The following is a 26,142-nucleotide window of genomic DNA, read 5'->3' as shown; positions in this document are numbered from 1 at the left end:
ATACCAAATCACTGCCAATAAAAATGGGCATGTCTGGGGTGCACAGAACTGCGCCCCCTGGAAAATCTGAAGAAACCAATCAAACAGCAGCCTCAGGTCACCTGCTTGCCGCAAGTTTGAGGACATAGATAAGGTATCGTTTGGCTGGTGCCCCTCACCCAGGAAGTATATGTATTCAGACAGAAATCAACCAAATACCATTTGAATCAATATTTAATGGCTGCTGACAGACGTTCACAGACTGAAAACACTTTTATTTCATCATTATTTGCATTATACAACTAACTTATTTATATTTATCGTGTTTAAGTAGATTTTCATCTCTTGGTCTTGAAGTGGCGGCGCCCCAGCACACTGTACTGGCTGGCCGCCACTGGTCTATATTTTCAACATGGGGTTCATATGCATTATTCAGAATGACAACAGGTAACTGTTTCCTATTCAACATGTTTTGCTCTCTGCCGTCCTGTGTGCTGCAGCCTGCCTCCACAGGTGATGACAGAGCCATGTGCTTCACCTGCAGCGTCTGCCTCGTCTGCTGGGAGCCCACCGATGAGCCATGGTGAGCGCTGTTGTGTTAGTTCTGCCTGTTTTTTGTTTTCCGTGTGAAAAAGTTTCCTTTATGGACCTAAACTAAGAAAACCTCGGTGAAAATGGCTTCAAGTGTTGAGACAACAGTAACGATTAAAGCAAAACAGGATTTTTGTGGCGACATGTTGCTTAGCTTTTGATTTGCTGTACACCGTGACAACCATTCCTATATCAAAGCTCAGGAGACTGCTCTCCTTTTATTTATATTTATATATATATATATATATATATATATATAAATAAACCCTTTCTTGTATGGACTGCAATTTATGTCGAGATTCTCCCCCCCGCCCCTTTTTTTCTCCCCAATTGTATTTTTGGCCGATTGCCCCACTCTTCTGAGGTGTCCCGGTCGCTGCTCCACCCCCTCTGCCAATCCGAGGAGGGCTGCAGACTACCACATGCCTCCTCCTATACATGTGGAGTCACCAGCCACTTCTTTTCACCTGACAGTGAGGAGTTTCACCAGGGGGATGTAGCGCGTAGGAGGATCATGCTATTCCCCCCAGTTCCCCCTCCCCCCTGAACAGGTGCCCCAACCAACCAGAGGAAGCACTAGTGCAGCGACCAGGACGCATACCCACATTCGGCTTCCTACCCGCAGGCACGGGGGACACCCGACCAAGCCGGAGGTAACACGGGGATTTGAACCAGCGATCCCCGTGTTGGTAGGCAATGGAATAGACCACTACGCCACCTGGACGTCTAGAAAAAAATAAATTTAACTCAAGTGTGAATACACCCAAGATGCAGTCACCCAAACCAGTTCTGGAAGTGTTCACAGGAAGGTGTAAATGCAGTGCCTCTCCGATCCACATACTGCAGCTTTGTAGATAAAAAATCACTTTTGCACCCGGAAAAAATGGTGGAAATCACACAGGCATCAGGCAGCTTGGATGGTACCATACCTGTCAGATGAATTACCTGGACACCCAGGAACGGGGAAATGAGAGTAATGAGGCCTTTCCTGTCAATCTGAAAAAAATTCAGCATTTTGAGGTGATGTGACGTTCCAGGCAAGACTTGGGAAAGTGAAAGCTGATCATAACATGCATGCTGCTTTTCAATGTCAGATAAAAAAAAAACAGTTCACCTAAATAACATGAAGATCCCAGTCACAGATACAAGCCACGTGTTAATGCTGGATGTAAAGGATAGCTGCAGTAACGCATCAGTGAATGAGATGCACATCTGTATATCAGACATCTTTCCAGTGCAGCGCTGTGTTCCAGACAGACCTGCGTAACTCTTCTCCCTCTTCCCTAGGTCCGAACATGAACGGCATTCTCCTAACTGTCCATTTGTGAAAGGCGAGCACACACAGAACGTGCCGTTGTCTGTGACCTTGGCCACCAGCCCCGCCCAGTTCCCCAGCAGCCCTGATGGCTCGGACAAGATTGCCTGCTACGGCTTCGGTAGCTGCCCTCATTTTCTCGCTGCCGCCACCAAGAGGGGCAAGATCTGCATCTGGGATGTATCCAAGATGATGAAGGTCAGATTTCAGTTCTCTTCATCTTCACAAGACCTGCTTATAAATGACTATTTACAAAAATGATTTTCATAGAATTGATCATCCAAACGACCTAATACCTTAAGATCTATACCTGAACATCCAGATACTGACCTATACAGGAGTGTGTGTGCAGATAAGCCCCCCCCACACACACACTTCTGGGGGAAAAAAACAGTATAAATAAAATGGCTTGACTCTATTCCCTACAATTTGTTTTTCATGCAAGTTGTATGAAGTAAATGGAATATGAGTCACTGAAAACGATTCTCATCCATCTAACTAAATGTAATATCCTTCCTCCCATGAAGGTCAGTCTATTGAGTATGTTTTCACTGTTTTTATGGCTGCTCATTACATGTGTATAATCTGCTTTAACTTGAAAATGTATTCAGATCATACGATGCATGACCGCTGTCGCCCCTTGCAGCTGAAATTGTGCTTGAAAATAAATACACACATCTTCTATTCATAGTTCTCTAAACAGAATATGACATTGTCCTTTTACAATTCACAATCAGAATCAGCTTTATTGGCCAAGTGTGCCTATATGCACATGAGGAATTTGACTCCGGTTCACAACACCTTCTAGCACTTGCAGACTCACACAAAAGAAAAAAAAACAAAAAGACAAAACAAAATTTTTAAAAAAAGAACAGGAAAAATAAATGGAACAACAATAGGACATAGGAGGCAAGCATGTGTGCACAACAGGTACGTCGCTACTATACAGAGTTATGGTTGCATAATCAACAACCTATGGCCACATATACCATATTGCTTATATACTATATTGTCCATACACTATACCATATCACGACTCCACAACGCATCATGCCCATAAACAATGCTATATACTCCCGCTATATTACACTATATTATCTTATGTACCAGAAGTATACACTATATGTTCACCTACCATCCACCTCACAACTACATACTATATTATATACCTATGTTACAACCACAACAATCTGCTACTACTACTCCTACTATTACTACTTTCGGCTGTTCCCGTTAGGGGTCGCCACAGCGGATCATCCGTTTCCATCTCTTGCTGTCCTCCGCATCTTTCTCTGTCACACCAGCCACCTACTTTTCTTCCCTCACCACATCCATAACCTCCTCTTTGGCCTACTTCTTTTCCTCTTCCCTGGCAGCTCCATATTCAGCATCCTTCTCCAATATACCCAGCATCTCCTCCACACATGTCCAAACCATTTCAGTCTTGCCTCTCTTGCTTTGTCTCCAAACCGTCCAATCTGAGCTGTCCCTCTAATATAATATAGTTAAAACCACAATAATAACAGCAACAATTGTAACCACTATACAACAGTTGAATATGTATTTACAATTGTGTGTTTGTATTGCACAAACGTTGTGCTGCACGTCTTGTTTAAAGAGTTAGTGCACATTGTAGATATGTTGGTGAGACATCTTGACTAAGATGGGGCTGTTTAAAAAATGTTATTTACATAATAACTGTCCATTATTGCACCAAGCTGTTAAGTGTTCATGAGAGAGAGGGCCTGCCTGTGGGGAAAAACTTTTCCTGTCTGGTGGTTTCGGTGCACATTGCCCTGTCGTGCTAGCCAGAGGGTCAGAGTTGAAACACTGACTGTGAACTGGGTGGGTGGGGGCAGTCTGTGCTTATTCTGAATTGATGCAGCTATGCAGTTTTGCATCTGAAGACAGATTCCTTATGTATTAACAAATGTGTCCATTTCTTTCTGATGCTGATTAGGTGCACTTGAAGTTTGAAATCAACCCGTATGATCCAGCAATCTTGCGGCAGCTGATCCTGTGTGACAGTGAGCAGAGCCAGCAGACTCTTACAGAGTCCCGAAGACCAACCCTGGCCTGGCTGGAGGAGTCTTCCACCTGCTCTGACCTCCCCAAGTTGGAGGGAGACAGGTTAATGTGGACACACTGACACATATACACACACATTTGTACACACATCTATACACTAAACATGAGTGAGTTCACATTCCTGCAACACAGGCAGTCTCTCACCAACAAATACAAGCAAGCGTTGTAGTTTTGTGTTTTAGTTAAGGTACATGAAGTAAGATTTTCAGCTCAGTTAACCTTGTGGATGTAATTTGATGTTTGTGGGGTGAACCTCTGTCAGATTCAATCCCTATTTGGGTTCTTATTGTGGTCTATTCAGCTGTCTTATTTTGGGCTGTCGGACGGTAAATTAACTACTCCTCCGAAGCTCGATCCTATAGAGCACCAACTCCCCTTTACAAGAGTTCAAGTTCATCCAGTTCAACAGAGTAGAAGAGCAAGTAACAAGAATGGCTGAAGGCTCCTCCTCAGATCAAAAAATCCCTGGTGTGCTTTTCAAATGGTCTTGAACATAGCAAGGGCTTTGATAGCATGAGGGTTTGGGCTGATGAATTGTCTTCAAGGGAGTGTCATCACTGCTGATGCCCACTTACCAGTGCACTGCTAACTGGCTAGCTACTTGGCACCTGTTACACTGCCAAAGAATAGCTCTCCAGCTGGCTGATATGAACATGAGTTGTCTGTTGGTTGCTACCCAAGTCGCAGTGGAAATAATCAGTATAGGCAAGACCTACCTCCTCAAAGTTGATATACTACCAGTTAAGGGTAGAAGGATACCCCCTCCCCCCACTCTGTAAAGTGTGTCTACTTTTCCAGTCGCTAGTTTATTCAATGAATGTTCTCCACTCACTTTCTGACAGGCATATACACGGTGCTGTTTGTAGAGAGGCGGGAGAAGGATGGAATCAGTCTGTCTTTTAATTGATTCCAATACTTAAGGTTTTTATTATTGTCAATCTTATGTAGTATACCTTTAAATGTTTGACAGTTAGTTGTGCCTTTTCTTTTGCTCTAGTGATGACCAGTTGGAGGACTCGGACAGTGAAGAACATTCCAGATCAGAGTCAGTAATAGGTATGATGACTTAATCTTGCTTTTTTAAGATTTGCTGGGAATTTTTAAACTAAGAATTTAACAAACTGTCTCAAAATATAAAATGAATTCTGGCCATGCTTTTTATTTGTTAATGATAGCCAACTTGGTTGCAGGTAACACTGAGGTAAGGTCCTTGAATGTGTTGGCTGAACTGAAATTCCTTTCCCATAACTTTCTTTTTACTCTTGGCTCCTGCTTGTAGGCCAGCCATCACAGCGAGAAAACTTGGAGGTGAGCTTAGGAGTGACGGCGCTGAGTGTACTGCAGCAGCCAGAGAAGCTCCAGTGGGAGGTGGTGGCAAGCGTGCTGGAGGACACTGTCAAAGACCTGGAAGAGTTGGGGGCCAATCCTTCGCTTGCCCAGGTCAAGGCTCACAGTCAGGACAAGGCCAAGGACAAAGTCACTGACCACCACAACATTCCCTTTCCTTGCCTGCTGGCTGGTGGACTGCTTAACTACTGCTCAGCAGCAACCTCCCCCCTGGCTGGTCCCCCAGCCCCTGCATCGGGTTGCAGGACCGCAGATGGTTCTCGTAGGACTCAAGGTGCTCAGCTCTCCAATAATGGGCCTCTACAAGACCAAGGCCCTATGGAGACGGAGACCTGTAACCCCCCACCGTCTGCTCAGGAGCTGGGCTTACCCAACCAAGCAGGACCCCTTCCTCCATTCCCCTCTGCCCTGCAGGCCATTCACAGAACTATGCCTGTGCTGCTGCTGTACAGTATCAAGGAAGTCGATGACAAGTCGTCAGGGAAGATGTTCACCCAAATGAACAATCTCATGAGTAAAGGGCTCCATGAGGAGGGCTTCACTGTGCCACAGATCATTGAGATGGAGTTTGATACACATGAGCAACTGCTTCTTCAGGACCCTCCCATTACCTATATCCAGCAGTTTGCTGATGCGACAGCGAACTTGGCATGCCTGGACAGTCATGTGGACAAGTGGGGCACACTGGGTACAGCCAGTGTCTCCACGCCACCTCGGCCTGGAGCCCTTGTGCAATGCTTGAGGCTGCCTAAACAGCTTGAAGAGGAGAATTTATATGTGGACTCTATCACACCCTGCTGGGATGGTGTACATCTTCTGGTGGGGCTGCAGCCATGTGGTTTTGAGAGTCTAAGCGCCATAAATCAAGTAGAGGCTCTCAACAACCTTAATCGCCTGCACTCAGCCCTTCACAGCCTGCGCACAGGCGACACAACCCTCACGATGTCCAACGGGGTGGAGGCTCACCATCCAGGGGGCTCACCCATCCAAACACCCCTCATTCTACCCAGAGCTGACCAACAGCAGCAAATGTCTCTGGGTGGTGGGAGTGGAGGGGGCTATCTGGCTCTCTACAAGCTCAATTACTCCACTCGCATTGTCACCTTAGATAAGGAACCTGTTAAGGTGCAGCACATTCATGACCCACGCGATGCCATTACCTCTCTGATATTGCTTCCTCCAGATGTGCTGGATGGCAGGGAGGATGATAGTGAGGAGGCCCCTGAGGAGGCCATCCCACCTGGCCCAAAAAATGGTTGTTCTGGCTTTGGGGCTGGCCCTGCAGGGTCCTCTGGATCTGTTACCAGCAGCACTTGTGGAGCAACCACCAGCACTAATATCACCGGTCTTTCCACCACTACCTCCAGCCCCAAAGAGTGCAAACGGATGGATGTGGCAGGCCTGGGCCATTTGGTGGTGACCACGCAGGCTGGGTACATCATGATCCTGGACTTGTCCACTTTGGAAGTCCTTGCCAAGGTGGAACCACCCAAGAAAGAGGGCTCAGCAGAAGAAATAGACCCATTTGTCTCAGTCACCTATTGTTCTGGGACTGACCGCCTGTGTGCCTGCACAAAAGGTGAGTACAGTTTGGATACGTGGGCAAAGAAAGGTGGCTATTTTAAGGGTTTATCCCTTTCACAGACATGTCAGTTATTATTTTTCTTTGTGGGCTGATTAGGTATCTGTTTTGCTTCATCAAGAATGTGATAAATTAAGAGTTTTTGGATTAAATTTGTAAATTGTTACCCATCTGTTTGTAAGTAATAGACTGTGGTATTTAGTTTATGATTGGTAACTGGTGAGACTTATTATTTCTACCTTTTCCAACTGAAAGCCTCAAGATCCATGTCAGAAGTGCTGTGTGCATGTGATTTGTCAGAAATGACAAATCACATGCACACAAAATGGGTGACCTTTTAAAAGCAAAGTACAGGCCCTATGAGACGAATTCTGTCTAGGGTCTGTATTTTACCATAAAAACTGAAAATTCCGTAGAGATGCACCGATATTCCATTTTTTGCTGCCTAACAATTAGGAAGGAGTACGACTCTCTTAAGTATTGGTTGATACCGAGTACTGATCCGATCCATTACTATTGCCAGACAGTGTACACTTTGGCAGTTAGTTTGGGGTTAGTTGGAAAAATAATTGAGACAGTACTAGTTTTTTTTCACTATTAAAGAAATTGATGTGCCAAAAATGGAGTAAATCAAGCAGTTTTGCTTTTCGTTTTGACATGTTACTGGATTTTTGTCATGGGTAAAATCCCCAGTACTGATACTCCATCTTAGCCTGGCATTAACTGGATATCTGGTTCCAGTGTTGGTATCTAGAGGACTAGTTACTTTTTAGGACCATTGTTCAGACTGCAATGAAAGTAATTTTTAAGGTTTTTATAATTTCCATGTTTTTTTAAACTTTGAAAGCCGGTTGTGGTAAACAAAGGGGTCATGTTAGAAATGGGGCCAATAAAGTGTAACAGATGTATTTGAAGGTTATGGAACAGAGTTTTTGTGTATGTGTATAGGTACATACCTTGTATTGGTAGCATACGCCAGTTGTCTCATCTGCTGCTGTGTCGGACCCAAGGGCAGAAAAAAGATAATTAGCTTGAATATCCACAAGTCACCTGATACACAACAAATATAAAAAACAATAAGCTTCAGTTATTAAATTTAGGTCAGCGATCCGCAAGTAAGTACAGTTTGGCATTGTTCCCCTAATTGTGTATTTTATCCTTTTAAAGGACTGTCAAATTGGGGCGGCGTACTGGTCTGTTCCATTGCCTACCAATACTGGGATCGCCGGTTCGAATCCCCGTATTACCTCCAGCTTGGTCAGGCACCCCTACAGATACAATCGGCCGTGTCTGCGGGTGGGAAGCCGGATGTGGGTATGTGTCCTGGTCGCTGCACTAGTGCCTCCTCTGGTCAGTCGGGGCGCCTGTTGGGGGAATAACGTGATCCTCCCACACGCTATGTTCCCCTGGTGAAACTCCTCACTGTCAGGTGAAAACAAGAGGCTGGCGACTCCACATGTATCAGAGGAGGCATGTGGTAGTCTGCAGCCTTCCCCGGATCAGCAGAGGGGGTGGAGCAGCAACTGGGACAGCTCGGAAGAGTGGGGTGATTGGTCGGATGCAATTGGGGAGAAAAAGGGGGACCCCCCCCCCCAAAAAAATGACTGTCAAATCAGTCACAATATGGATATCTTTGGTGGGCCTGGTGCATTCTAAGCTAACAGAACGGCTTCCTGTCTGGTCCAGTAAAGGAGCGAAGGATTTGGGGTCCTTTTATTTAACGCTGATCCAGAACCATGCAAGTTGCCTCCCTCCGCAGGGCTATAAACGGGTGCAGTTAGGCTTGTTGGTACAAATGGCCATGATCATTAATGTGAGTGTATATTTTATACCGGGTTTTTACTGGCGTTGCCTTTGGTGTGAAAGGGTCCGTGACTCAGAATCCTGGGAAACTGATCCAGGCACAGCACAGCAGTGCTCCGAGGCATTGATAAAATTCGTGTTGATGTGACCGTGTTCCTCGCTGAGTCCCGGTATTCACACGCTGAAGTGAAACATGTTAAAGGAGTATCACATCACAGATTCTGGATGTGAGACCTCACGGGTCACAGGGGATGTCTAATAGAGGAGGGACTCTAGGAAAAATCAGCATTTTTTTTTTCCTTCTGAAAACGATGATCTGATTCTAAAACGAGTAAAGCATCTTGGTGCGTCTCAATATTTGATTTCCTTTGAGTTTTCCACCTTCTTAATTGCTAATTAGTTTGAAGAATCTTGTGTAATTTAAGAGTCATAATTAAAATGTCAAGCAAATTCTGTCTACAGACGAACTGAGATTTTATTTTTTTATTGGCTCCATTGTCTGTACCGTAGAGCAGAAACCCTAGTTTACACTGACAAAGTACAGGCACAAATCTTCACTCTTAAAATGTGTCTTTCAATTCTGTTTGTCTGTAGGGCTATCATAATTATTACATAATAATTATCACATAATCACCTGATGACGATTATTTAAGCTGACCGCCATCATTCTGCATAATGGTCAGAATTGTTTCCATTCATTTGCATAAAAGCAGCAGGATGAAATGTAACAGACATGTCACTTTTCATCACTACTTCCACCTCGTTTTCCTCCGTCTGTTGTTTGACTGGTGCTCTTTTAATGACGTCATCTTGTTACGCCCCTGCACATGAGTGGTGAATTAGCACCAACAAACTGTTTATCTGGAGATGCTTATTCTACAATATTCTATATATAATATTCTACAATATTCTATATATAATATTCTACAATATTGGACGAGCATGTGTTGACATCAACATCATGGATGTAGTTGCTGAGCCGAACCCCACAGCAGCGCTGTGGCGACATGTTGGTTTTAAGCCAATTGAAAAAGGAGAGCCCAATAACTTGGAGGAGGCCATTTGTTGGATTTTCAGCAAAAAGATGGCGGTCAAAAGCGCTAATACCACACATTTAAAAATGAGTGTATCTTCTTCTTCATAAGCTGTGTGTATATTAAACTATGATTATGCTTATACTATAATAGTGGCATAAAATGAACAGAAAAATACAAGGGCGTGCGGGTAGTGTGGCATTCTATTCCGTTGCCTACCAACACAGGGATCACTGGTTCAAATCCCCGTGTTGCCTCTGGCTTGGTCAGGCGTCCCTACAGACACAATTGGCCATGTCTGCGGGTGGGAAGTTGGATGTGGGTGTGTGTCCTGGTCACTGCATTAGTGCCTCCTGGGTCAGTCGGGGTGCCTGTTCGAGGGGGGAGGGGGAACTGGGGGGAATAGCGTGATCCTCTCACGCGCTATGTCCCCCTGGTGAAACTCCTCACTGTCAGGTGAAAAGAAGCAGCTGGTGACTCCACATGTATCAGAGGAGGCATGTGGTAGTCTGCAGCCCTCCCCGGATCAGCAGAGGGGGTGGAGCAGAGACCAGGATGGCTCGGAAGAGTGGGGTAATTGCCCAAGTACAGTTGGGGAGAAAATGTCATGTAGATGTAGTCCTCCTTTGTGGACTGTGAAATTCTACTGTCTGGGCTCTCACGCTCGCCTCGCCAGATATTTAGACACTGTCCATTTTAGCCCGTCTGCCAGTTTTGTTTCCAGCATGACATGAGTAGAAGGAGCACTTAACAACTGTCACATAGGTTCAAGGAGTTCTGGCTGTTTTAGTTCATGACCTCGGTGCTCAACATCAAAATTTTCTAAACTACATTGAACAGAAATGGTTTTATTGGTAGTTCAGTGTGAATAATATATCACTGAGGTACCGTTGATATGTCATGGATTTAACTGGGAGGGCTTCCCTGATACTAACATTCTGAAAATAATGCTGACATCCTTTCTATTTCCTGTTTGCTGACCTTTGAAGGTGGAGAACTTCATTTCCTTCAAATTGGAGGCGTTTGTGATGATATCGATGACGGCGACATGTTTGTGGATGGCCCCCTTTCAAAAGGGGCTGAACAGCTACTGGAGGGAGCCAAGCCCTCTTCGAACCCCTCTAGCCCTGGGATCACAGGTAGGAGGGCTGAAAACACAAACAGTGCAACACAGTTGATATCTCTTCACATGCAGCGAGGTGCACATCTGACATTTATAGTCCACAATTAAGTTCAAGCTCAACTTTACTGTCATATGTATTTAGAATACAATGAAATGCTTGTGATCTGGCTCTCTCTGCCTTAACACAAGGACACAAGGACAAGGAACACAGGGACACATCCCAAAAAATACTTATGTACACAGCAAATTCATAAATTATGTGCTACACAATATACATTACACAATAACGTGACTATATAAGGTGCATATGGGTGCCTGACTCCCTGTGGAAAGAAACTACTATGGAGAAGGGTAGTGTGTGATTTGATGCTCCGGTAGCGTTTTCTAGGTGGAAGGAGTGAGAACAGAACAGGAGCTGGTGTCCTTAATGATGTGTTGGGTTTTCTTTTCTAGTGTGTGGTGTAAATATTAATTATGAAGTTGTGGTAGCTCCATGCCAGTGATTTTTGCTGTTGTCAGTCGTTTGCAGCAGTCTGCAGTCCTGAGCAGTCAGGTTGCCAAATCACACTGTGATACAGCCTGTCAAGACCCTCTCCATGGTACTGCCATAGAAGTTCATAAGAGTTTTGGTGCTCATACCACAACTCTTGAGACACCTCAGAAAATAGTTACTGCTGTGCCCTCTTGAGGGTGCAGTTGTTGTTGAGAGACCATGTCAGGGTGTTTGTGGTATGTCATCATTATCAGGTCGAGTATCCTCGGATGGCTCTGACCCTCTCATGCCCCCCGCAGTCTGGTTTTTCGACTTGCATTACCGCATTCTGCCACATCTATCCTGCTCACGGCAAAGCTGCCAAGCGTTCAGCTTACTTTGCGCATGCGCTCTGTGACTCCCAGTTGTATTCGTGGTATATGAAAGTATCTTGTGAGCGTGGGAGTGTGGTGGGCCGAAAAGCTGGCTGTGAACGAGCTCATCCGGAAACACACATGCGCAACACTACCATCTAGCGAGCTAGTTACTGTAAGTTGGCACTTGTCTGTCTTGCTCAGTTAGCTCACCGCCATACGTTTCAGTGCTTGTCAATATGAGCGACAACTTGTGCATTATAGAATCGTTACGTTCTGTCCCGTTTTCTCGGAGGACTTTTGAAGAGAAAAAGATTATTATTGCAGGAGGACGTCCAACTCCTGAACTTGGCATCACAAAATCAACGGAAGAATTTTGTCCATCACTTTCAAGCTACCACATACGAAAAACATACATGGCTAGCTGGCTGCCCAAAGGTTGGCAAACTATTCTGTTGGCCATGTCTCCTTTTTCCTACAGAATGCACAGCCTGGACCACGGCAGGTTATGGCAATTTAAACAGTCTCATACAGCAATGACAAAACACGAGCGTGCACCTGCACACACACATTGTCTAGTAAAACTTCACACATTTGGCAACACACGAATCGATCATCAGTTGAATGAGGATGTGCGAAGCCACAGAGCAACATCACGAGCGTGTTAAAAAACGGACGTGTTGAAGAAACTGGTGGACATTGGTGTGTACCTCGGAACCCAGGAGCAGGCGTTCCGGGGACACTCGGAGGGGGAAGGATCGGACAATCGTGGTCATTATATTGAGCTTGTCAACCTACTCCAGAAATATGATGAGAGGCTAGCCCATCATTTGGAGCCGTGCAGCGTCTTTTCTGGTATGTCAAGCCACATCCAAGATGATGTGATGGAGTCTGTGGGGAGTGATATGATGGAGTCTGTGGAGAATGTGCTGCTGAATGAAATAACATCTGAAATCAAAGACACAAGCTTTGTGGCGATACTAACTTATGAAACCACCAATGTGTCCAACTTCACCCAGCTATCTGCAGTCTGGAGGTACGTTACCAAAGAGGGGTGGTGGAAGAGAGATTTGCGGGGTTTTCAGACGTCAGTGCTGACTGAACAGCACTGCCTTAGTGGAGCATGTTTTTGCCACCATAGCTGAAATGGAATGTGGCCACAAGCTTGTCGGTTAAACATATGATGGGGCTGTCATGTCTGGCCACCTGAATGGCTTGCAGGCCAAGGTTAGGGACCGATACCCTTGTGCTAGTTTTGTGCGTTGTTGTGTGCACGTTCTTAACTTAGTGCTGTCACAAGCGTGCAGCACTATCAAAGACTAAGAATTTTTTTCAACTTTAAATGGACTACGCTCATTTTTTGCCACTTCTGCGAAGCGCACCAAGGCTCTTGATGACATTGTTAGGAGACGATTCCCAGAGCTGCTCCAACAAGGTGGAATTATACGTTGCAATTAGTGAACACCGCAAAAGAGAACCGCGATTCATTAATTGAACTTTTCAGTGACATAAGAAATAACCCGTTGGACTGGGACGACACATCCATTCTTTCAGCAGGGGGATTTTTGCAATATTTCCAAGATCCCAAATTCCAGTTTCTCCCGGAGCTTTTTTCTGATGTTTTTTCTCACACCAACGTGCTTTTCAGTATCCTACAAACAAAGAGTTTGGACATTAGGTATTGTGTGAGACAAATGAAATGAAGAGAACATCAGAGCAGTTGCAAAGACAGCGAGAAGAGTTAGGCCTTGTTTTTGCACAGGTAAAGGAGCAGGAGAACCCAGCTAAGAGGAGCAGAGGAGATTCTCCTGACAAAAGGCTGCTTATGGAGATCTTAATTTCAAAGTGTTGGACGCTATTGATTTCCAAATGTAGAAGCGGCTTTCATCTCTGGAGAAGATGAGTTTCTTGGGCTATTGGACTTTTCTAAATTTCAGTTGTATGAGCAGATCTTTCCAGAGAGCACACTTAACTCTTTGAAACATATGCACAGTTTTTCGATGACGTCCTTTCGCGCAGCGAACTGAAAGTATTGTATGCATCACCTCAACTGGCAAAGAGAAATGTCTCCGACTTGACGTCTTTCATGCGCTCAAATGGCCCTTGTGATGGCATGGTCCAACTATTCAGAATGTGCGAATTGTTTTTAACTGTGCCGTCTACCATTGCGTCGGTAGAAAGAATGTTTCCGGCATCAAAAAGGATCAAGACCTACCAACGCAATGTTGTGGGACAGCGGCGTTTGACTGGCCTGGCAATGATGTCGATTGAAAGAAGAATGCTGCACAGAATGAAGACATCTGACAGCTTTTGTGACAAAGTCATCGCAGAATTTACAAAGAAGGATCGGAGGATGGACTTCGTGTACAAATAAATTAGGACATTGTGCGTTTTTTTGAGCCTTTTTTTGTATCATGTTGCATAGCTGCTGCGGTTTATTCTGGTCCGCTGAGGCCGGCACTTGTGCTCTGGTCCGCTGTGGCCTTATGTTTGTTTATTACTGATGTGTGTGTGTGTGTGTGAGAGAGTGTGTGTAAGTTAATGAGTGAGGGGTTCGCGAGCATGTCATTTGCAGTGGTGGGAGGGAGTTGTAGCGGGTGGGCGGTTGTTCGTGTGTGTGTGTGGGGTGTGGTGTGGGGAACGAGGTAGCATACCCAGCTTCAAAGGTCACCGCTCGCCACTGGGGTGCCGGTTGAGGAGAGCCTGGAGAGGTGGAGGTATGTACTGGAGAGAAGAGGAGTGAAAGTCAGTAGGAGCAAGACAGAATACATATGCGTGAATGAGAGGGAGGACAGTGGAATGGTGAGGATGCAAGGAGTGGAGGTGACGAAGGCATATGAAAGTAACGGGAAGTGCAGAAAAGAGGTGAAGAAGAGAGTGCAGGCAGGGTGGAGTGGGTGCAGAAGAGTGTCAGGAGTGATTTGGACAGAAGGGTACCAGCAAGAGTTAAAGGGAAGATTTACAAGATGGTTGTGAGACCAGCTATGTTATATGGTTTGGAGATTGTGGCACTGATAAAAAGACAGGAGGTGGCCGAGTTTAAGATGATAAGATTTTCACTGGGAGTGATGAAGAAGGACAGGATTAGGAACGAGTATATTAGAGGGACAGCTCAGGTTGGACGGTTTGGAGATAAAGCAAGAGAGGCAACATTGAGATGGTTTGGACATGTGTGGAGGAGAGATGCTGGGTATACTGGGAGACGGATGCTGAATATGGAGCTGCCAGGGAAGAGGAAAAGAGGAGGTTTATGGATGTGGTGAGGGAGGACATGCAGGTGGCTGGTGTGACAGGGAGATGCAGAGGACAGGAAGAGATGGAAACGGGTGATCCGCTGTGGCGCCCCCTAACGGGAGCAGCTGAAAATACTAGTAGTACATACTAAACATGTATATTGTACAGGGTTCGATGTTAATGTTTTTTTTTCCACTTGCCTGGTTGTGCAAGCGGGTCAGAAATCTACTTGCCTGAAGTCAATTTGTGCTTGCCGCTTATGCAAATTGTTTAATTTATTAGCGGTTAACAAATACAGACAGACTATAGTGAGTTGTCATGTTTAATCTTTAAGTAAATGAAACATAAAAGTAAAGCGAGGACACTAAATCCTTTTAGATCTGAATCCTGCGTTTCACCCTTGCCCTTCTACCTCCCTGCACTCCTCCAGGAGTGGACCTGCTGGTGGACCAGGCACTGACCACGGAGAGCCTGACCTCACTGGTGGAGCTGACCCGCTTCGAGACCCTGACACCACGTTTCTCGGCCACGGTGCCACCATGCTGGGTGGAGGTACAGCAGGAGCAGCAGCAGCGCCGCCACCCTCAGCACCTCCACCAGCAGCACCATGGAGACGCAGCGCAGCACACCCGCACCTGGAAGCTCCAGAGCGACAGGTAATGGTGTAGCGTTGAGCTTCTGATGGGATTATGGCAACACGTTAGCTATAGTGTTCTGAAGGCTAAACCTCAATCTTTTTATGTAAAAATGTGTCTGTATCCGTTGGACACTAGACAGTAGAGGACATGGTATGGAGTGTAGGGTAGAGAATCCAGTCCTATCTACTATAGCGGCCAACCTGCAGCACGCCGTACTGTCCTCTCCATGTGACTGACTGCTTACATCCTACGCTTCCCTCCCAGAGCCTCTGCTTCTGCCTGTGGTGGCACAGTACTGTTCTGCCCACTGGCTCCCTCCGCTGGCCTCATCTGTCATTGACCCTCTTGCCGGGAGGTTTCCTTATACAGAATATTATTAAGCACCATGCCTCTAATCCACACGACGTATCTAATAGTAGAAACACCAACAACCGAATATCTGGAGCAAATACCTGCAGTGTGCGTCCCATTTGCGTACTCGCATTGGTTTTAATTCTGCTGTGACACCAAACAAGTTTGGCCTCTAGAACGTGAGATCTCTGGGTAATACGTCCTTTATCATTAATGATTTTATTGTTTCTAATCTGGACTTTTTTTATGATTACTGAGACATGGCTGCCCCCAGGGGACACTGTTCCCTAGGTCCAGTTTTAGAAAAGTGCTATATAAATAAAGTTATTATTGTTAGTCTTGTTATCATTATTATTGTTATTATTATTATTATTATTGAGAAAAAAAAGAAAGAGAAGTTCTCCACGGTTTACCCGACTCATGGCTTGACCGCAGTGAATGAGATGTATTCGTCTGTACTCACATTCGCCCTTTCAGCTTGGTGGTGGACGCCTAACAGACGTGGTGGGAAGTAGGAAATGAAATTCAGTAGGATCCTGGGAGAATGACAGTGAGAACGAACCGAATCTTGCCTGTCCAATCAAATGGCTGATACCCTGCCCTCCAAACCGCACCCTTGGCTAAAGTTTATTTAGATAAAGTTACCGGACTTTCGTCTCACCCCTGACTCTCCACGGCAAGCTTGGTTCACATCAATAAATACCCCTCATGTCGAGGGCAAAGACAACGTATGCGAGCTGGTTAAGTTGTACATCCCGTCAGGTGGGGCGTGGCTGTCAGTCTGCCTCTGAAGGGATAGTTGGCTGGGCAGTATATCGATATTATATCGATACTGTGATATGAGACGAGCTATTGTCTGGGATGTTGGATATCATCATTCCGTGATGTGGCATAAGTGTCGTCTTCTTACAGTAAACGGATGTGATTTTCTGAACTGTTTTAGGTATTCTATTATTCACCTTTACCCACTTAGTTATTATATAGACATGACTGATGATTATTCATCAAAAACCTGATTGTGTTAATCTTTTGTGAAAGCACCACAATATCGATGTTGAGGTGTGTGTGGTCCAAAAATATCGTGATATTTGGTTTTGTCTATCGCCCAGCCCTAATTGTTGGTGTTCCTTTATTTTGTTGTTTTAGTTGGCAAGAGAAAAAGGAACCTTTGCCAAACCAGAATCACCGGCCTTCTTGAGAGTAGTTCATCTTGTGTAGAATCCTTGTGGATCATGGACAGTCTTTATATATTAATTCTACACACAAGCCTCAAGCATGCTTATTGTCCACTCTTTTAATTTACACGACTTTCTGCCAACTCAGCAGCTTTGGTCCCCATCCCCAACCTGCATGGTAAAGGAGGGGGGAGGAATGTGTCTCCCTAGAGCACGGGCCTTTCAGTCAAACCTGTTGGACCTGCATTATGTTTTCAGTCTAGCTTTTCATGAAGTACTGACTCACCTTATCTCCACAGCTCAAGCTGGGACGAACATGTGTTTGAGCTTGTGCTGCCCAAAGCATGCATGGTGGGCCACGTCGACTTCAAGTTTGTCCTGAGTGCAAACATCACCAACATTCCCCAGATCCAGGTCACCCTGCTGAAGAACAAAGCACCAGGGCTAGGCAAAGTCAGCGGTGAGACACCACTTTACGATGAAACTCCACCAAACCCTTGTGATAACTTCTTCTAACCAGAGTGTGCATTAAAGGATTTAATACGTTGTGTAATTCCCATCAACATGGCGGTGTTTTATATGATCCATTCCAGATCTTAGAATGTCAGATGCTTTAACTGAGATGTCTCATCTGTCTGCAGAGACTGCAGTTGACAGGCAAATCTCCTTCCCTCTGTCCCACGTCCTTCATACCAATGGGGAGAGGAATGGTCAGCCCCTCCTACATGACTTCTCAGAGGACATCCAGTTCATGGACATAGAGGAAACACCAGGTGAAAGAACGAGATAAAAAGGCCATACCTGTAGAATAACAAGCTCAGTTGTAAGGTTTTGATGGTACATTTCTTTTTCCTTACCTGCCTTTTTCACTAATTTAGCATGCAGAAACAAAACTTTTGAGTTCACAATTGGATTTATTACTGCAAAGTGTCCGTCCATTATCCAAGCCGCTTGTCCCAGTTGGGGTCGCGGCACATTGGCAGAGGGGGTGGAGCAATGACTGGGACAGCTCAGAAGAGTGGGGTAATTGGCCAAGTACAATTGGTAGAAAAAGGGGGGAAAATTAAAAAAACAAAAAGAAAACACTTGGGGTGTCTGGGTAGCGTAGTGGTCTATTCCGTTGCCTACCAACACGGGGATTACCGGTTCGAATCCCCGTGTTACCTCCGGCTTGGTCGGGCGTACCTACAGACACAATTGTCCGTGTCTGCGGGTGGGAAGCCGGATGTGGGTATTTGTCCTGGTCGCTTCACTAGCGCGTCCTCTGGTTGGTCGGGGCACCTGTTCTCGGGGGAGGGGGAGCTGGGGGGAATAGTGTGATCCTCCCACGCGTTACGTCCCCCTGGTGAAACTCCTCACTGTCAGGTGAAAAGAAGCGGCTGGTGACTCCACATGTATCGAAGGAGTCATGTGGTAGTCTGCAGCCCTTTTCGGATCAGCTGAGGGGGGTGGAGCAGCAAGTGGGACGGCTAGGAAGAGTGGGGTAATTGGCTTGGTACAAATGGGAGGGGGGAAAAAAAACTTGGAAAGACGGAAGTAATTAAATTCAAACCCATGCACGAAACTAACTTGCCCTAAACTCAAATCCACAGAAGTGGTTTTGATTAGACCAGACTGAACAAGGACTGAACAAATCATTGAACAAATCTTTTTAATGAACTTATTCTAATGATTCAGTACACTGAAAATAACCGCTTTGCCCATTACCAACACCCGTGACTGGTCAGGGAGGTAGTTTAGGAAGCACTTGATTTGATATGCAGCAGAGCGTCCTATGGACGTAGCCTGCATTTTAAACATGATTATCACAGCTAATCATGTTCATTTAATTGTGGGAAGTCAAAATCGTGATCTAGATGAATATTCGATTAATTGTGCAGCCCTAAATCACATTCTTTTGTCTAATATACAATTTTGTCTAATATAAAATTCAACCCACCCTAGGTGCGGGAACCTGAGTCACCTTGTATTGTGTAATTAAACCTTGTGATGTTGCTTTGCTTTTTCATCATCCTGCTGGCTGTTGTCACTCGTAGTTGTTGAATGTTCATCATAATACAAGTTAGTGAGTGTGCTGCATCAAAATAACAATAACCAATGATGCTATTGTACAAACACTACCGTATGAGATTGTGGACTTATGCACATGGGCATACTCCATAATGTCAAGTGGCATTTTGCAGCTGTCGTAACCTCAGTATCATTATATAAAAATACTCTACACTTACAGTCCCAATACACCGTGAATAGGGTACCAACAATGTGGCGGCTCTGTGTGTTCCAGGCTCCATGCTATGTCCATTCCTAGATGACCATAAAGAAGACATCCTGTGTGGTCCTGTGTGGCTGGCCAGCGGCCTGGACCTGTCTGGCCATGCTGGCATGCTCAGCCTAACCAGCCCCAAACTAGTCAAAGGTAATGACAGTTCATTTCCTTTTGTGGATAGGGTTAGGTTTTTGTTATATAACCACAGTGCTTAGTAGCATTGTGCCTCACGGTGACTTACTTTTTTAAAGACAAACTTAATCTTCCCTTTGTTTGATTCCCAATCTGATCAAATCCCTAATACTTTATGTTTTGTCCTATTTAAGATGACACCATACAGTGTTGTAGTGGATGTACTTATACACACACTTTGATTTTAATCCTCTGTGTTTTGAGGGTAATGGAAGAAACTGTCAAGTTTCTTAAATTAGCTTTTTGAAAAACCCTAAATTTGCATGCCTACTCTTACCTCGTGTCATCTGCCACGCCGTCTGGATGCATGTACTCGTACCGCTCTACCGTGAGGTGTGATCTCAGTCTTCTCTGCCGGTCTGCCTCTTTTCTCTCTCCCTCTCCTCTCTGCTGCAGGCATGGCAGGAGGAAAATACCGCTCCTTCCTGGTGCACATAAAGGCAGTGAGTGACAAAGGTATGGAGGAGAGCCCGCGGCCCATTGTACGCATGCCCAGCGCCAAGCCCCAGAGCACCAAAGCCCAGTCGCTCTCCACCCTGCTGCAGCGAGCGCAGGCCTGCAAGGTACGGTCTCATATTGATGCCCCGACCCAACAAGAGGTGTAACTACTGTCTCAGTTAAATACTGCATAGGCTGGGGTCAGGGTTAAAAAGCCCACCTCTTATTTGAGGCCCATTAATCAGAATTTGTTCTTATAAGAATTGCATAAAAAATCCCAGCAGAATCACTTTGTTCTTAATGGTTGAGATTCGTTCTTGCACATGTGCCTTGGACATTAGATACTACAGTGCCTTGTAAAAGTGTTCAACCCCCTTGGCAGTCATCACTGGTTTCTGGATACTCACACTGTACAATATAAGTTCCTGAACAATATTATTTTTGTGAACCATAAGCTCTAACAGCATGGTCCCAAAGCTGCAGCCGAAAGTAGTAGTAGTAGTAGTAGTAGTAGTAGTAGTAGTAGTAGTAGTAGTAGTAGTAGTAGTAGTAGTGCTCTGAAGCTCCAAGTTTGCACAAATGTCAAATTATTCCCAAAACAAACTCAGGTTAACACAGTTGGACATAATAAGTGTGCACCTGTAAGATATTAATGTAACGGTCTGGTTTATGGGTATAAAAAGCACTCTGTGTAAAGGTCATTAGCCGGGCGTGAACACCGTCAGAAAGTGAAGACAAAGGGGCTAATACATCTGCAAACATCACAGTCCATGGAGACTCCTGCTTGATCTTGTCCGTCAACCTGTCCATCACCATTGCAAACAAGAAAGGGCTCAGAGCCGATCCTTGATGTAATCCCACCTCCAGCTTGAACCCATCTGTCATTCCAACCACACACCTCACCACTGTCACACTTTCCTCATTCATATCCTGCACCACTCCTACATACTTCTCTGCAACTCCTGGCTTCCTCATACAATACCACACCTCCTCTCTCGGCACCCTGTCATAAGCTTTCTCTAAATCTACAAAGACACAATGTAACTCCTTCTGGCCTTCTCTATACTTCTCCACCAACATTCTCAAAGCAAACATCACATCTGTGGTGCCCTTTCATGGCATGAAACCATACTGCTGCTTGCTAATCGCCACCTCTCCTCTTAACCTAGCTTCTGTTACTCTTTCCCATATCTTCATGCTGTGGCTGATCAACTTTATACCTCTGTAGTTGCTACAGTTCTGCACATCACCCTTATTCTTGAAAATTGGTACCAGTATACTTCTTCTCCACTCCTCAGACATCCTCTCACTTTTCAAGATTGTGTTAAACAATCTAGTTAAAAACCCCACTGCCATCTCTCCTAAACACCTCCATGCCTCCACAGGTATGTCATCAGGACCACCAGCCTTTCCACTCTTCATCTTCTTCATAACTGCCCTCACTCTCTCTCTCTCTCTCCCTCTCTCTCATTTTCTTCATTCATCAGCCCCTTAAAGTACTCCTTCCACCTTCTCAACACACTCTCCTCACTTGTCAGCACATTTCCATTTCTATCCTTGATCGCCCTAACTTGCTGCACATCCTTCCCATCTCGGTCCCTCTGTCTAGCCAATTAGTACAAGTCCTTTTCTCCTTCCTTAGTGTCTAACCTGTCATACAACTCACCATACGCCTTTTCCTTTACCTTCGCCACCTCTCTGTTCTCTTTCTTACACCTTAGTCTCTTCATACTCCTCTCAACTTTCTTCATCTTGACGTCATCTTCATCTGACTATCCCACTTCTTCTTTGCTAACCTCTTCCTCTGTATATTTTCCTGTACTTCCTCATTCCCCCGCCAAGTCTCCTTGTCTTCCTTCCTCTGTCCAGATGACACACCCAAGTACCTTCCTAGCTGGCTCCCTCACTATTTCTGCAGTGGTTGTCCAGCCAGCCGGCAACTCTTCACTACCACCCAGCGCCTGTCTTAACTCCTCCCTGAACTCCACACAACAGTCTTCCTTCTACAACTTCCACCATTTGATCCTTGGCTCTGCCTTCACTCTCTTCCTCTTCTTGATCTCCAAAGTCATCCTACAGACCATCATCCGATGCTGCCGAGCTATGTTCTCCCCTGTCACCACCTTACAGTCTCCAATCTCTTTCAGATTGCACCTTCTACATAAGATACAGTCCACCTGTGTGCACTTTCCTACATTCTTGTACATCACCCTGTGTTCTTCCCCCTTATTGAAAAATGTATTTACCACAGCCATTTCTATCCTTTTCGCAAAATCCGCCACCATCTGTCCTTCCACATTTCTCTCCTTGACACCATACCTACCCATCACCTCCTCATCACCTCTGTTCCCTTCACCAACATGCCCATTGAAGTCCGCTCCAATCACTCTCCTCCTTGGGTACCCTCTCCATCACGTCATCCAACTCACTCCAGAATTCTTCTCTCTCTTCCATCTCACACCCAACTTGCGGGGCATATGCGCTGATAACATTCAGCAATACACCTTCGATTTCCAGCTTCATACTCATCACTGTCTGACACTCTCTTCACCTCCAGCACACTCTTGACATATTCTTCCTTCAGAATTACCCCTACCCCATTTTTCCTCCCATTCGCACCATGGTAGAAGAGTTTGAACCCACCCCTGATGCTTCTGATCTTACTCCCATTCCACCTGGTCTCTTATACACACAGTATGCCTACCTTTCTTCTCTCCAGCATATCAGCCGGTTGTCTCCCTCTACCAGTCATAGCGCCAACATTCAAAGTTCTGACTCTCACATCCACACTCCTACCCTTCCTCCTCTCCTGCTGCCTCTGGACATGCCTTCCCCCTCTTCCCCCACCGGCACCCTGCTGGCCAACAGTATTGGTGGCGGTTGTTGGTAACCTGGGACTCGACCGATCCGGTATGGAAATCTGATTCATGATCCGCATATTTGTTTGGCCAAAGTTGTATGCTGGTTGCCGTCCCTGACGCAACCCTCCCCATTTATCCGGGCTTGGAACCGGCATTCAGAATGCACTGGCTTGTGCATCCTCATATATAGTATATATATAATAGAATTACTAATTACTACGTGGGACAGCTGGTGAGTGTCCAAAGAAGTGTAGGTCAATTGAATCGGCCATACTGTAATGTGTGTGTGTGTGTTCTCCCCGCCTGCCGTCCAGTGACTGCTGGGATAGGCTCCAGCATCCCTACGACCCTGAGAGCAGGATAAGTGGTTTGGATAATGGATGGATGGATGTATGGTATGACTGTTGCATGTTTACTGTCAGTCATTTAAATCAGTGGTAATGAGTAAGAGACGGCTAAAAGAGAGCAAGGGGTGTACAGGTTGGTCATCATAAGGGTTAAAGTATAATGGAAGATGATGCACAATAATAGCAAATATTTCAAGTACTAAATCGTCCAAATGTGCCTTTTAGTTTTGTCAGTGGGTTCTGGGCTTAATAAACCCACTTACAGTGTCAAATGTCTTCATAAAATGTCTTTGAGGTCATGTGCTCTGAGGTCATCCCATAAACATTCAGCTCTACTATGGCACCACCTGCTGGTTTCAGGACAGTATTGCCACATTATCAGATTGAAATGCTAATGGTTAGCCTGGAATTCCCCATACCAGCTAACTGATCATCGGAAAACTGTTCTCTTGGGCTAATCTGGCAGGAGGTCAGAGTGCATGTGTTAGCATTGGGGTGGTTTTTCAAAATATCCTGGTCTTCATAGGAAAAGGCCTCAACATCTAAACCAGAGACTCCAACACCCTCAAAAAAGCCAGACAACCTGCGAGGCTGTGACCTGCTTCAGGAGGTATCGGTCACCATCCGAAGGTTCAAGAAGACCTCAATCCCTAAAGAAAGGTGAGATCACTCCCAGAATGCACTGCTACATATTTTGGATTTCCTGTTAATTTCTTTCCAGGCTTGGAAAGTCAAGCTCTGCTGGTGGTAAAAATTCAGGTTGCATTCATTTAGGAAAAGCTCATGGAAATGGTAATGAACAACTATTAATTTCTCCAGGGTCCAGCGTTGCGCCATGCTCCAGTTCCCTGACTTCCACGAGAAACTGCTAAACGCCCTGTGTAAGCGGTCCGAGGACGGCCCATGCACGGAGCATGCCCAGAGCCTGATGCTGGACATCTTGTGCTGGCTGGCTGGAGTGTACTCAAATGGACCCTGCAGGTGAGGCTAAGTCTAGGGCACTTACCAAAAGTGACACTGTCAGCACCCAGGAACCTGATATGTTGGTTGTATTCATGTGATGTTCTGGAAACACAGGCCAACCTGATGGAGGAAACCCCTTCAGAGTCGCATTGAATCCTCTTGTACTCTAGATGTTCTTGTAAAGCAGATTTTCTTATTTCAAGTTTGTGACAGAAAGATCAGCCTTGTACTTATATTCATTGTGAAATCCTTCTTTGTAGCCAGAGGGAAGGAAAGGACGGCTTGCTGGTGAAAACGCAGAGGAGACTCACTGATATTGTGCGGGTATGCCTGTTTGAGGCCTGCCGGAGTATAGCCCATAAATGTGCCCGCTTTCTTGCACTTTGTATAAGGTAAGAAAGGTTGTTGTTTTCAATGATGATACTCACAAGAGTTCCCCAAGTAAATGTTTGTTCAGCTGAAGTTATGAATGGTTGTGATAACAGGGTTGAGTACTGAACTCGATCCTTTAAGGGTACGACGAACTACCTACTCACATAAGCTCAATCGGTGCCACATTTCGGTACCTTGACAGCGGGTTGTGTTCTGAATTAAAATAAATATTGATAAGATTCCTTATGAGTCTTTTGAAAATCCCTTCTAGTTTGCCACTTGTTGCAAGTGCGCAGGCATCTGGGTGAAAGAGTATACATTAGAGGGAGAGAGAGGGAGCGAGACTATGTTACCCCTCCCCTAAACCTACCGCTTGTTCACGTCCAACACAGTCACGGCAATGGTGAGCCGAAAATTGTTCATTTGTTTTTATTCATTTTAATCTGCCAATTTCCCAACCTCACTACAGTAACTAACCTCGCTGTTACGATTCCTAGATCAGGATATGTGCTTCCAAGGGCATCCAGGTAGCGTGGCGGTCGATTCCGTTGCCTTCAAACACAGGGATCGCCGGTTGGAATCCCCGTGTTACCTCCGGCTTGGTCAGGTGCCCCTGCAGACACAATTGGCCGTGTCTGCAGGTGGGAAGCCGAATGTGGGTATGTGTCCCGGTCGCTGCACTAGCACCTCCTTTGGTCAGTCATGGGGCACCTGTTCAGGGGGTAGGGGGAGCTGGGGGGAATAGCGTGATCCTCCCACGCGCTACGTCCCCCTGGTGAAACTCCTCACTGTCAGGTGAAAAGAAGCGGCTGGTGACTCCACATGTGTTGGAGGAGGCATGTGGTAGTCTGTAGCCCTCCCCGGATTGGCAGAGGGGGTGGAGCAGTGACGGGACGGCTTGGAAGAGTGGGGTAATTGGCCAATTTCAACTGGGTAGAAAAAGGAGGGGGGGGGGAATCCGGGGAAAAAAAAGGATATGAGCTTCTTTCTAGACACACAGGATGCTCTGCCCTGGTGACTGACAGGCTGGAGGTTGCAGGGACGGGTTTGGGAGGGGGGGGGTTCATTTTGTCTGGTGTGTTACAACAAAATGTTCTAGATAAATAACAAAATATAAAAGATAGATAGGTAGATAGATAGATAACAATATTGAAATTGAGAAGTTTGGACATATTTTTACAACTGAAAATACATTTTCGTTATTACTAGGAGTAAAGTACTGGAAAAGGGTACTGGTACCGAGTTCCAGGTACCGGTATCGGTTCAAATGTGAACGGTAACCAACCCTATTTGATAATGACCTGAATGTTTTTAACCCCCTTTACTGTAGCAATGGAAAAGGAGAGCCAAGTCAACAGGGTTTCAGCACGAGTCTTCTGAAGGCTCTGCTGGACAACATGCCTTACTTACCTGCTGCTGCAACAGGTGGTAAGTAACCGGGAAGGTAGCCTTTCTACCTCTGGTCCTGTCACATAAAACACTGAGGATTGCAATCCTGTGAGCATTATCGTAGAAGTTGATAGACAAAAAAATCCAACATAGTATTTTTATTACAACACCACAACCCCACCCACCCACTCACTCACTCACTCACTCA

The 26,142-nt window shown here is 45.5% G+C and overlaps 1 protein-coding gene across 1 annotated transcript in view; it reads left to right on the top strand.

Moving 5' to 3' along the window:
• The window catches only part of birc6 (baculoviral IAP repeat containing 6), a 274,230-nt gene that overhangs the window by 29,456 nt on the left and 218,632 nt on the right, over window positions 1-26,142 (top strand). Inside the window, exons 6-20 of the mRNA XM_056291274.1 lie at window positions 480-562; window positions 1,858-2,083; window positions 3,846-4,015; window positions 4,971-5,029; window positions 5,253-6,899; window positions 10,729-10,878; window positions 15,373-15,598; window positions 17,406-17,566; window positions 17,748-17,879; window positions 19,391-19,522; window positions 19,961-20,127; window positions 23,737-23,870; window positions 24,030-24,191; window positions 24,434-24,565; window positions 25,876-25,973. Of these exons, the coding sequence (XP_056147249.1) occupies window positions 480-562; window positions 1,858-2,083; window positions 3,846-4,015; window positions 4,971-5,029; window positions 5,253-6,899; window positions 10,729-10,878; window positions 15,373-15,598; window positions 17,406-17,566; window positions 17,748-17,879; window positions 19,391-19,522; window positions 19,961-20,127; window positions 23,737-23,870; window positions 24,030-24,191; window positions 24,434-24,565; window positions 25,876-25,973 (3,679 nt within the window). The remainder of the gene's footprint in view (window positions 1-479; window positions 563-1,857; window positions 2,084-3,845; window positions 4,016-4,970; window positions 5,030-5,252; window positions 6,900-10,728; window positions 10,879-15,372; window positions 15,599-17,405; window positions 17,567-17,747; window positions 17,880-19,390; window positions 19,523-19,960; window positions 20,128-23,736; window positions 23,871-24,029; window positions 24,192-24,433; window positions 24,566-25,875; window positions 25,974-26,142) is intronic.

The sequence above is a fragment of the Lampris incognitus genome, chromosome 13 (assembly GCF_029633865.1).
Source record: "Lampris incognitus isolate fLamInc1 chromosome 13, fLamInc1.hap2, whole genome shotgun sequence".
Taxonomy (NCBI): domain Eukaryota; kingdom Metazoa; phylum Chordata; class Actinopteri; order Lampriformes; family Lampridae; genus Lampris; species Lampris incognitus.
The sequence above is the reverse complement of the archived record's forward strand: the minus strand, read 5'-3'. Positions and strand labels throughout refer to the sequence as shown.